Below are 12598 nucleotides of genomic sequence, written 5' to 3'. Positions count from 1 at the left end.
ATACCTGAAGCTGTCAAGCTACATAGAAAAAATATATATGTCTTCTCATAAACCAGATAAATAAATGCTCAAAGCTGTTGGGGGAAAAGATATGACAAAACAATCTATTTCTTGTCATTGTTTCCAAAACAGGTATTAATAGACAAAACCTGTTTCAACAAGTAACATTTCCCTCCACTGTTCTCAGCTGTGATTGACATAAAAAGTTATTTAAAATGTGGCTCACTCTGCCCACTATTGTTCAGATTTAAACATTTGCTGGTTGTAAGAGGTAAGAAAGCAGTATAATATATTTATCCACATCTAGACTTATTTGAAAATGTGGGCATGCCCTTCCCTTTTAACCCAACCAAGTAACATGACCCCTTGTTCTACTTCTAATTAACTACAGTGAATGAGATTTAGAAAGCTAGACTTCAAACACAAACAAAAACTCCTACACTATGAATAGATTAGATAATTTATGTCAATAACTTATTACCACAAGTAAGGACCTGCGGAGGAAGCTGACACTTCTCAGACTGGAAAGTCTGAAGAGGTGATCTGGGGTCATGATTTCCTCTTCTCCCTCCTACAGGAGAAACTCCTTAGCATCAGAGTTGCCATTTGAAAGCTTCAGGTCCTCTGGGAAGCAATGATGACGTTCATCACATCTGGCTCGAGTTCTAAGTGCTGTATGTGAGTAGCTCCATCATTTTGAAGATACACACCACATACTAAAGTCTGAATGCGGTGGCGACTGTGTGTGTGTGTGCATATTTGGAAATATGGGTTGTCACTCTTAGGTCCCTTCAAATGTGTCACTCTAAAAATGATTTTCCCCATGAGACAACTTACACTTAAAAACATTCAGTTGTTGTATGTTTTAATACTTTGCTCTAAAACTCCTGTGGTGACATTACCATGACAATAAGCTTTAAAAATCCACTTCTTTTCCTCACACACTAATAAACATGCCATAACTTTTCCAAATAATACAGATAGAAATTGTGCTAGAAATTAGAAATGCTTAGTACAACCTATGAAGGCAATCTCCCAACTACAATATCGTAAGAAATGTAAGTTAATACTTGGATGATCCATTTAAACAGATTTTATAGGTTAAAATAAAGATTATACAAGTAGCTATTAGTGAAAATTGTGGTGTAATACGGTAATTTATGATCTTGGTCTCCTTTCTCAACTTTGTGTAAAACCAATAAAGAAATGTTAGCTACTCTGTCGACCTTGAAACAGACTCCAGGAATGTTATCTGCAGCATGATCATTATAACCAAATCCTGCCACCAGACATTTACCTGGAATGAAACATAGAAAATACATATATACAAAGATACACATTCAAATTTGCATAGCTGTCAAATTAGAACCATGTCTCTCAGCTCTATCAAAAAATAAAAGGGAAAAAAACCATAAATATATGAAGCATTGTGTATTTTCCTAATATAGTTTAAAGTTTTTTGCAGAACATCACTAACTTGTATGTTTCAACATTTCCATATAAACATACAGAAAATTTACTAATCATGTTATACCTTCCCTTCAAAAAGTGCAAAACAAAAACTTATTAAATACCCAGCATAAATTTACACCATATCAGGCTAAGTAGCTGCCTGTAAGGCAGTGTTTGCTATGTTGCTCTGAGGTGGATCTCCTACAGGAACGGTTTAATTTAGAGGATGGACTCCTTCTGGTTTCAGCTGTGTTGATTACTTGGGGAAATTATTTGAAAAATACTGAAGAGCTACCTTTTTTGGGCTTCTGGTTTATAAAATGAGGTGGCTGGAAAAGAGCAGGAGTATCCCCATCAGTGGGATGGCTACATAAAGACTGCCTTAGAGCTCGTTGAAAAGACAGATTTCTCCCAGAAATACCACAAAGATGGCTTCCCAGAAGATCAGGAGTACTTGTATAATCTAACAAATGCCTTAGGGATTCTGATGTTCTCGATTTGGGAACCACAGGACTAGATGATCTCCAGATTCTTTCTGCACTAACAATTTCTGATCTGTTTGGGGTTTGCTAGGCAAATACAAGATGTAACACAAATTAATTACTCATTCACAATTTTTTAAACCTTTTAATCAACAAGTAATTTAAGACTCACAAGAAATTGCAAAAACTATCATTTGTATACTTCACCCAACCTTGCCTTAATGATAACATATTTGATAACCAGAGTATATTCTCAAAACCAGTCAATTGACATTTATAACACTATTAACTAAACTACAGATTTACTTGTATTTCAATTTTTATGCTCTTTTTGGTATACAGCACTTTGAAATTCCATCACAAGTATTGATTTGTGTAAACGTTACCACAATCAGGACAGAACTGCTCAACACCACAAAGACACCCCCTGGTGCTACCCTTTTGTAGTTCGACTACCATCCTTCGTCCATAGCAACTACCCATCTCTTCTCCGTTGCTGTAATTTTTTTCAAGAATTTTATATAAATAAAATGTTACAGGACCTATGTAACCTTTTCAGTTTGTCTTTTTGTGCTTAGCATACCACTAAGAAACATCAAAGTTGTTGCTTGCAACAAGTGTCTTTTATGACTGAGTAGCATTTCACTTACGGATGTAACCACAGTTTACCTGTTTGCCCACTGAAAGACATTTAGGTTGCTTCTAGTTCTTGACTATCATAAATAAAGTTGCCATGAACACGTGTGTACAGGATTTTGTGTGGGCAGACATTTCATTTTGGTATGATAACTACCCAGGAGTGCAATTGCTGGATCTTAAGTATATGTTAACTCTCTAAGGAACTGTCAAACTTTGCCAGAGTGACTGTACCATTTCTTAGTCCCACCAACAATCTAGTTGCTCCAGTCTCACCAGTGCTTGGTATTGTCAGTATTTTAAATTTTAGTCATTAGGTAGGTGTATACTGGTATCATCTCCTTATGATTTTAACTTACATTTTTCTAATGGCTAATGATGTTAATCATCTTTTCATGTGCTTGTCATCTCTTCAGTGAAGTATTTATTCATTCGCCCATTTTGTAATAGGATTGTTTTCTTAGTTTTGAGATTAGGGAGTTCTTCATATATTTTGGATACAGGTCTTTTATTGGATATATAATTTGCAAATATTTTCTCCCAGTCTGTAGTCTGTTTTTTCATCTTCTTGACAAGATATCTCACAGAGCAAAAGATTTTTATTTTAAGTCCACTTTATCCTTTGTGTGTGTGTGGAATGTGCTTTTAAGTGTGATGTCTTAGAATTCTTCACCTGACCCTGCCATGAAGCTGTTGTTTTCTTCTAGTTTTTACAGCTTTACTTTTTATATTCAGATATATTATCCATTGAGTTAGTTTTTGTATAATGTGTGAAATTTAGATTGAAGTCCATTTTTTTGCAAATGGAAGTCCACACAATTTATTGAAAAAACTGTCTTCCGTTGAACTGCTTTTGTATGTCAAGTCAGTTGGCCATACCTGTATATTTATGGAGTCTATTTTCCTATTTTATTGATCTGTGTCTGTCCCTCCAATACACCATTTTGTTTACTGTAGCTACAAATTATCTTACAACCAGTTTGTGATTCCTCTACCTTTATTCTTCATTTTCAGTATTGTACTGGCTATTCTAGTCCTTTTGCCTTTCCGTAATTTTAGAATTAACTTTTCTACTTCTACCAAAAAGAGCTGCTGGGAATTTGCTTAAATTTTGCAGCCATGGTGAGTGCCTCATTTTTTCTTCCTCTATAGCAGCGCCAGGCAGAACTTTGAGATGGATCCAAAAATGAAGGGGCTCTGGTCACAAAGTGTGAGGGAGTAGGGGTTGGGATGGTGGGAAGGCTGAGGGAACTTAAATCAGGCTTGAACACTTTTGGGTCTGAGGCGTCTGTGGTAGATTTATGGGTCAGTCAGTTGTCACAGGACGGGGGCATCCTGGGTGTACCAAGGAGACAAGTGCAAGCCAGCCTTCATCGCAGGATGCCTTAACTCCTTACAGGAAAGTTCATCCTTCGCAGCAGGAGTTAGACATGCCCAGAATGGATGTGGTCTCTGGCCCTCCTCCCTCGTGCACACCCTGTAGGTCCACCCCACCCACTGGCAGTTTCCTGTCCCTGCTTTTAATCCTCAGGCCGCTGCCCTCCCCATGTCTGAGCCTGGGGTGAAACCACATATCCCCATGCAGCCTCTTCTGGTGGGTCAGGTGGAGGGTCAGTTATGACCATCTGGAAGCATCTGGTCAGCCTTTGGAAATGGCTTAATCAGTAACTCCAACTACAAGCACCAGGAAGCGTTGGGATGGAAAGACAAACTATGTCTAATTACCACATACAAATGTACCTAGTTAACATGTATATCTTAATGTCAAATATATTTCAATTAAAAAAAAAGAGCCAATCTGTCTCTACCTTTTTTGTGACAAGTATAAGCACAAATGTGAATGTGGGATCACTGGTTTAAGGTAGGACAGCAGGTGACATGCCAGGGGGGGACCTGAAGCTGGATGGGGAATGCAGGTTTGAGCAAGTGAGGCCAGCTTTTAGGAGCAGCCAGGGAACACACAACACACAAGGTCTCCTATGTCAAGATCAAATTCTGGTCTTTATCTTCTAGAAGATGGGAAGCCAAAAAGTTCTATCTTCCAAAGATTCTAACATGACAAAACGTTAGACTGATCAGAGCAAATTAACTCATACCTATTAATGCTGCCAAAAGCAGTTCCTCACTAACTTAAGATTTTAGATTTTTACCATTTTTCCCTAAGGAAATTTTGAAACAACTATTTGTGGCACGGGGCCCCTGTGTACCCAACCAACACCCAGCTTCAATCATCAGAACTATTCAAACTATCTGGACCATTTCTACCTAGTCACTTCCATTACTTTGTGTGCCTTGAAGTAAACCTCAAGGTCAAAATCTAGGTTACTGATAAGCTCTGGACAAAGATTTGCACCTAGATTAACTTTCCATAACTCATCTCCCTTACTCCTCTTGCCTTAATTTGCCAGGTATACATGTCCATTAACTCAATTGTGTAATGCTTAAGTTTTGCTATCATATACATACTTAAAACATGGGCCCTGACCTTGAGCTAACTGAAAACCACCAGAGCAGGGAGCAACTTGAGCACCCTATGTATCATACTGGGTCCCTAAATGGATCCAAGAATGTACATTGCCCAGCGTTCCCAAGATGATACCCACTAGAAGCTGAGTTTGAGACCCTCTACACAGGAATACTATACATTTAGCTATTCCATATTTTACCCATAGTTTTGTTTACTCCATGGAGAAGGGAAAAAACTTACCAATCCCACTTACTTTAGAAAATTCTGAACTGTTTTCCCAATCTCCTAAAATTGGTAAAGCATACAGTGCATCTCCATGGTAACAAAAATAAGACACAGAATGTATTTTTGGCATATGAAAATTTATTACTATTGTGCTTTCACCATCAAAACTTATGATCTTGGTCTTTCCTTCTTGCCTTTGTATAAAGCCAAAAGAGAGACATTGGCTACTTTGACCACCTTAAAGCGGACTCCAGGAATGTCACCAACAGCATGACCTTTACGACCAAATCCAGCAACCAGAACTTCATCATTTTCCTGGAATAAAAACCAACAGTTTACTTCTGGTGTAAGTGGCAATCACTAAAAATACCCACTCATCCTATAAATTGGGGGGGGGGGGGAGAGACACACCACTCCAGGAACAGAAGCTAACAGACTAAAACACTTACCTCGATAAAATTCAAACAACCATCATTGGGTACAAAGGCTGTGATTTTTTTGCCATTCTTGATTAGCTGAACCCTGACACACTTCCTGATGGCAGAATTTGGCTGTTTGGCTTCAACCCCTCTGAAATATAAACAGCATAACAGAGTCAACTGGCTTTCTGAAAAGGGGCACATTTTAATTCATTAAGCATAAAACTTATTAAATAGTAGTATTCCTACCTTTTCAACCCATTCCTAAATTGCTAAACTTCAACCAAGTTCTTCCTCAGAATGAAACTAATGAAACTAATTAGGACAATAGGGGAAACTTCTGGCCTCCTTATAGTTGTAAAATATGAACCAAGAACTAAAGCTAGAAAACCTGGATTCAAATCCTGACTGCCACTAAATTGGACAGGGACACATGAAATTATCATTTTGAAAATCTTAAAAAGAGTTGAGTACTGCCAAGTTCACGTGGCTCAATCTTTGCTGGATAACATCACTGAAGAAACTTCTTTATGTTAGTTTTCTCAAGTGGAAAGATCTGACTGCAAATATGAAGTATTTGATGGGTACAAACTGCTCAGAACAGTTTCCACACATATTAAGGTCTCATACTGTTCCTTATTTCATTATTGTTACTTTCTCCCCTCCAACGCCATCCCAATCCCTTCCAAACTAATGCGAAAAATTGAAAAACCATTGGCGCTTATCTAACCCTAGCCCTCATGTTACCAATTTTCCAACAAACGTGGCTACACAAAGACCTAGAATTTACATTAAACCTCTTCAAGCGCATTTATCTCGAGTTAACCACTAAAACACTGAAGGAAGCAGCAGAGGACTTATAACTCACACTTTTTCAAGCACAATTCCCTTTGCATGAGAAGCACCTCCAAAAGGGTTGGCCTTCAGGGCTGTGCCCAAATGGGCTTTTTTGTACTGTTTATCATGCCACTTCTGGTCTCGTCGGTGGCTGCGGAGCTTCCTGGCAGTACGAAGACCGCGACACTTGCCTAAAAATCAAAATCACCTTAGTTCCCCAGTGAAAACACCCAGCCGTATTCTAACACCTCAGACACTAGTCTCACCTGGACTATACGCCAGTAGGCTCTGGCATCACATCTCGGCCCAGGGTCCGAACCTCCAAGTTCCCCTTGAACAAACTAAGACGTGGACACAAGCGCCCGGACAGCTGTGTCTTCCCAACGGAACGAAGCCCCGCGCCAACGCTCAGGAGAAGCGTCGCCCCCGCACCTACCCTCCCGGTCCCTCAGTAACTCCGGCTCCACGGCCTCTGCGCCGCATGGGCCCCTTCCCGCCGGGCCATGTGCCTGCGGCAGTGGCGCTCCCTGGCCCTCTCGTCAGTCCCCGGTACGGCTCTCCCGTACGGCTCTCCCTCACGGCTCTGCTCCTATCTGTCCGCCAGTCCCCGAAACCCCGCAGTTCCACCCCGGCCCCCTCAGCCCGGCCAGGGCCAGCTCACCCATCCTGCCGGCGCCACGAGCCTGAGCGAAAGAGAGAAGTCGCCCAGGAAGGAGCCACAAGCCACCGCGCGCGAGCAAGCCCCGCCCAGCCGAGGACCCGTGCGGCTGTCTGCGCAGCGCCTGGTCCGGCCGGCGCCTCTCGGTAGGAAGCGACAAGGCTGCACCACTTTCCAGAATCTGCGTCTTAATGAATTTGTGTGAAATCCAGAGCTATCTAATTTGTAGTATGGTTTATTTCTTTTTGTGTGAATGCTGCTGATGGAAGGAACCGGGACTACCAATCCCGGAAGCCTTTGCACGAGATCCGCTCCCGGCGCAGGCGCTCTGGGCAGACCCGCCGGGCGGGCTTCGTGGAGTCGGAGGGAGGGCTTCGTGGTGCCGGAGGGCGGGCGGATCGGCCCTCGGCGTCTGCGTCATGGAAGGTGGGCCTGCAGTTATAGTTTGGAAAATAAGACTTCGAAGCGTTAACTCTTACACACAAGAAGCATAGTAAATTGAAAACCGTTTAGTGAAGCAAGGTGAAGTAGTATTTTAAAACCTGAGCATTTGTGAGAGACCCGGCCTTAAACCCTAAAGTTGCTGTTTTGGTTAGGGGACCTTGGGTGATTAATTTAATTAACTCTTTAAACCTCTGAAGAATGAAATAGATATGAAAGTTTTCTGGGATATTGGTTTATTCATAAACTTTAAAAGAAATGTCTTACCTGTGCTGGGCACGGCTTTAGGCATTGGAGATACAACAGTTAAGCGTGAAGTTTTCTGCTCTTAAGTTTGTATTCTAGTTGTGAGAAGGTAGGAAATAAAGGTGCATTTAAAAATAAAAAAGGTAATTTTACTTACTGGTAAGTGCTATAGAGAACACTTAATAGTTGGTTAGGTGATAGTGACTCGGGGTGAGGGTGGCTAGTCTGGACAGGGTTGTGTTAGAAGATATCTCTGTGGAGATTACATCTGAGCTGAGGTCCTAAACAGAGGGAGCCATTCAGATAAGTGTGCAGGTAAAGCCTTCCAAGAAGAGGGATTCTGAACAAGTAGAATGGGCTGGCGCTTTCCAAGAGCTGAAGGGTCAGGGGAGGGGCTGCTGAGTGCTTGAGGAGTAGTGTGGCACTAGATGAGGTCTGGGAGGTACACAGGGACATGTAGAGCCTGTCCACCATGGTAAAGGCTTTGTTTCCTCTTCCTGTGGTTGAATCTTTGGAAAGTTTTGAACAGGGGAACAACAGATAGGATTTATATTTTCATATGTTCACTCTGGCTGTTGTGAGGAGAAAGCTAAGGTGAATCCTTGAGGCCAGTTGGGAGGATGTTGTGATAGCTCAATTGGGAAATAATTATGGCTTAGAATCTCAGTCTAGGTGATAAAAAGTGGTTGTATCAGATACACAGTTTGATGGTAGAGCCAACAGGATTTGCTCAGGACTGTAGGGTGTAAGAGAGGAGTTAATTATGATTTTTGACCTGAGCAATTGGGTAGTTTGTGGTTTTATTTACTGAGTGGAAAATACTGGGAGGGGAGAAATTTAGAAGGGGAAATTAGAGTTCTGTTAGTGATGTGTTAAGTTTGAGATGCTTGTTAGACATACAGGTAGGGATGTGGGGTGGGTAGTTAGATATGTGGGTATGGAGTTCAAGAGAGTCATCAGTGAATAGATAACACTGAAAGCCACAGCTCTGAGTGAGATCATTTAGGGGATGACTGTAGCTAGAACACAGAAAGGTTGGAGGCCTAAGGCCTGGGCACACTGAAAGAGCAGCAGGTGAAGTAAAATAGACTGAAAAGGAATGGCCAGTGCTATGTTCTAACCAAAGCGAAGTGAACACAGTGGAAGTGAGCAAGTGTGAAAAAAGGAGTAGATGAGGACTGAAAATTACCTTTTAGGTTTGGCCATGTGGAGGTTACTGGTAACTTTGTCAAGAGGGGATCCCATGGAGTGGTGAAGATGTAAGCCTGATTGGGCTGGAGTCAACAGAATATAGGAGAGAAGGAAGTGGAGACAGCAATTATAGACCATTTTTTGCAAGGAGGTTTCGTATAAAGTTTAGAGAAAAGGGACCAAATCTAAAGGAGGTTGTGTCAGGATGCGTTTGTTTAAGATGGTATGTTTTATGGCATTTTTATATTGCTGATGGAATTGTTTCAGTAGAGAAGAAAAAATAGATAATTCATAGAGAAAAGGAATAATTACATGAGCAAATCCTCGAGTAGACTAGAGGGGTGCTCAAGTGGAGGAATTGACCTTAGGAATAGTAACAATTTATCTATAGTAATAGAGAAGGCAGAATATAGGGGTACAACTCCAAGTATATTCGAAGATTTGTTGATAGGAAAGTGTGGAACCCCTTTTGACTGCTCTTCACTCAATGAAATAAACAGGGGCATCAGTGAAGAGAAAGTAGGGAAAAGAGGTTTGAGTAGAGAGGGTAGGATGTGATAGCAGTGTTAGCATTAAATCTTACTATGTGCCACATACTATTTTAAGTGCCTTACGTTTATTAACTGCCTTAATTCTCATAACACTAAAAGATAAATACGTTTATTATCTCTGCTTTACTGAGGAATAGGGTCTTAGTCCATTTAGGCTGCTATAACAAAATACCATAGATGGGTGGCTTATAAAAAAAAACAAATTTATTTCTCACAGTTCTAGAAACTGAAAAGTTTAAAATCAAGGTGCTGCCAGGTTTGTTGTCTGGTGAGAACCCACTTCCTGGTTCAAAGACTTTGCTATAACCTCATATGGCAGAAGGACCAAGGAGGTTTGGGGTTGCTTTTTTTTTTTTTTAATTGTTTTTATATGTCTTTTTCCAGTTTTATTGAAATTTAATTGACGTATTGAGATCTCTTTTTAAGAGTACTAATCTCATTCGTGAGGGCACCACCCTCAATCTAATCACCTCCCAAAGTCTCCCCTTCTACTACTAATGCCATCACATTGGGGATTAAGAGTTTTGTCTCCTAATTTAGCAGTGTGGGAAGATTGACAAGAGAATGTAGGATTGTTGACCAGTTCTGAGGGCCCATTTGAAATTAGTTATCCAGTTACATCAGTTAGCATGATTTTGTGTATTTTCTTTAGACTCATTCAGTGTAGTGACTGAATAGGTAGAGAGTTGGATTTTAACAGGGCTGGAGGTGGAATCTAGTCAGGTGAATGTGAAAGAGGAAAGACAAGAGAATTGAGAGTAGTTACAAGGAAAGGATTACAGTGAACCATGAGACTGAAGCTGGAGAAATAAGGAGCCAGGGGTAGGCAAAACACTTCTGAAGGCCTGACCATACCAGACAGGAGAAATTTCTGTGAAGCTAAGTAAGATAATGCAGCATTAGTACAGAAGTAGATAAATTGACTAATGAATAGAGAGTTCAGCAAAAGACTCATATGAGTATAGAATATTTAAATGACAGAATTAGATGTCAGATCAATGTGTAAAGGAAGGATTGTTGAACACATGGAGCTGCACAAAAAGTGGTTATCCAAATTAAATTGGATGACCATCTCAGGCTGAAAATAAAAATCAACTCCAGACATATTGAGAGCCTGAATGTCACCAATTAAAATTTTAAATTCTTAATAGAAAACAAAGGTGAATATCTTCTTGAACTTGGGAAAGGAAGATATTTCTAAAGAAAAAGAATGATAAATTTGACCAGATTAAGAACTTCTGTTCAACAAAAATGCCTGAAAGAAAGCAAAAGGACAAGTTAGAAACTAAGTGAATATTCATAGGAAGTGGTCGTAAAGTTGGAATGATTCATTCCTTGAAAGCTTAGTAAAACATCCTATAAAACCATCTGAGCCTGCTGGTGTTTTTGTTTGTTTGTTTTGTGGGAAGATTATTAATCCCAGCCTAAATCTCTTTAATTAGTTACAGAACCTTTCAGAGAACTGCAATTTCTTCTTGAGCCAGATCTGGTAAGTCATTTTTTTGAGTTTGTGTATTCCATCTAACTTTTCAAAATTGTTTTGTGAAGCTGTTATGACATTCTGTTTTGCATATATGTTTGTATATATTTGTTGTTGGAAGGTTTTTAACTGTGAATTCAATTTCTTTGTAAATATAGTAGTATATAGGTTATTTATTTCTTCTTGGGTGAGCTTTGGTAATGTGTGCCTTTCAAGGAAGTTTTTCATTTTATCTAAGTTGTCAAATTTATGGGCATAAAGTTGTTTATAATATTCCTTTTTAATCTTTTTAATATCTATAGAGTGATGTCTCATCTTTTGTTCCTGATATTGATAAGTTGTGTCTTCTCTTTTTTTCTTGGTCAGCCAAAAGTTTGTTAATCTTACTGATCTCTTCAAAGAACCAGCTTTGGGTTTCACTGATTTTCTCTATTGTTTTTCTGTTTTCAATTTCATTGATTTCTGGTATTATCTTTATTATTCACTTTCTTCTGTTTGTTTTGGATTTAAATTTGTTCTTGTTTTATTAGTTTCTTAAAGTGGAAGCTTAGGTCATTGATTTGAGACCTTTGTTCTTTCCTAATATATTTAATGGTACGACTATCCCTCTAAGAGCTGCATACCATGAGTTTTGGTATGTTGTATTTTAGTTTTAATTCAATTCAAAACATTTGCTAATTTCCATTTTTTTTTCCTTTTTGAATCATGGATTATTTAGAATTGTGTTACTTAATATTCAAATATTTGGAGATTTTTTTCCAAATAGCTATATGATTCATTTCTAGTTTAATTCCATTATGGTCTAAAAACATCCTTTTTTTGATTTCAGTATTTTAAAAATGTGTTGAGGTTTGCTTTTTGGCCCAGAATATAGTCATTCTTGGTGAATTCTTCATGTACACTTAAAAAGAAAGTATATTTTGCTGTTGTTGGGAAAAATGCATTATAAATGTTAATTAGCCCAAGGTGGTTGATAGTGCTGTCAGGTCTTCTGTATCCTGTATTCAGGATAATAGTGACAGTATGTGGAGAGAGTGGGGATCACAGTTGGATGTTGGGTTATGGTTTACTTTGGGTTTAATTATTATATCATTAAAAACAAACAAAGCATGAACTGATGGACAGAGTGTGTTATGAACTAAGGGTTTTGATTACTATAGCTATGAAAAAAATTTTTTAAGGATTTAATTTTTGTTTTTGGAGCTTTGAAATTTTTACTTCCTGATAAAGAACTTATTACTTAATTTGGAGCCTGAAAGGAGACAGAATTTCCTGTAACACTAGGCCCTAAGCTTTCTAAAAGGGTCCCCAAAGAAAAATGAGCTTGAGGAATTAGAGGAAAAGAAAGAAAGCTTCCATGGCTGAAAGATAGTGAGCCAGTGGGAAAATAGAGGTCGGTGAAGTTGGAGGGATGGGCAGGACCAGCTCATGTCCAACCTGTAGGCCAGGATAAGGAATTTGGGTTTATTTTGAGTGTGATGAGAAGCCATTGGAGGGCTTCAAGTGAAAGAGT

At 39.3% G+C, this 12598-nt stretch overlaps 3 protein-coding genes across 9 annotated transcripts in view; 2 read left to right on the top strand and 1 right to left on the bottom strand.

Annotated features, from left to right (window-relative positions):
* The window catches only part of ATG10 (autophagy related 10), a 203943-nt gene extending 201674 nt beyond the window's left edge, over positions 1–2269 (top strand). Inside the window, exon 8 of one of the 2 annotated variants that reach the window (XR_012071350.1) lies at positions 578–2268. The gene's annotated coding sequence lies outside the window, so the exon portion shown is untranslated. Of the gene's footprint in view, positions 1–577 lie in introns of both variants that reach the window. The other variant, XM_072958441.1, reaches the window with a different exon arrangement.
* A 3113-nt stretch (positions 2270–5382) lies between these two features.
* On the bottom strand, positions 5383–7384 carry RPS23 (ribosomal protein S23). The gene is made up of 4 exons (XM_006197625.4): positions 7180–7384; positions 6550–6709; positions 5712–5832; positions 5383–5577 (listed from the first exon to the last, which is right to left on the bottom strand). The coding sequence occupies exons 1-4, from the start codon at positions 7181–7183 to the stop codon at positions 5431–5433; spliced, it is 432 nt and encodes a 143-aa protein (XP_006197687.1). The 5' UTR covers positions 7184–7384; the 3' UTR covers positions 5383–5430.
* A 120-nt stretch (positions 7385–7504) lies between these two features.
* LOC102531415 (V-type proton ATPase subunit S1-like protein) overlaps positions 7505–12598 on the top strand; it is a 561646-nt gene continuing 556552 nt past the window's right edge. For 4 of the 6 annotated variants that reach the window (XR_012071344.1, XR_012071347.1, XR_012071346.1 and 1 more), the window contains exons 1-2: positions 7505–7602; positions 11048–11094. The gene's annotated coding sequence lies outside the window, so the exon portion shown is untranslated. Of the gene's footprint in view, positions 7699–11047; positions 11095–12598 lie in introns of all 6 variants that reach the window. The other 2 variants (XR_012071343.1, XR_012071345.1) reach the window with 1 other exon arrangement.

The sequence above is a fragment of the Vicugna pacos genome, chromosome 3, assembly GCF_048564905.1.
Source record: "Vicugna pacos chromosome 3, VicPac4, whole genome shotgun sequence".
Classification (NCBI taxonomy): domain Eukaryota; kingdom Metazoa; phylum Chordata; class Mammalia; order Artiodactyla; family Camelidae; genus Vicugna; species Vicugna pacos.
This window is presented reverse-complemented; position numbering and strand designations above follow the sequence as displayed.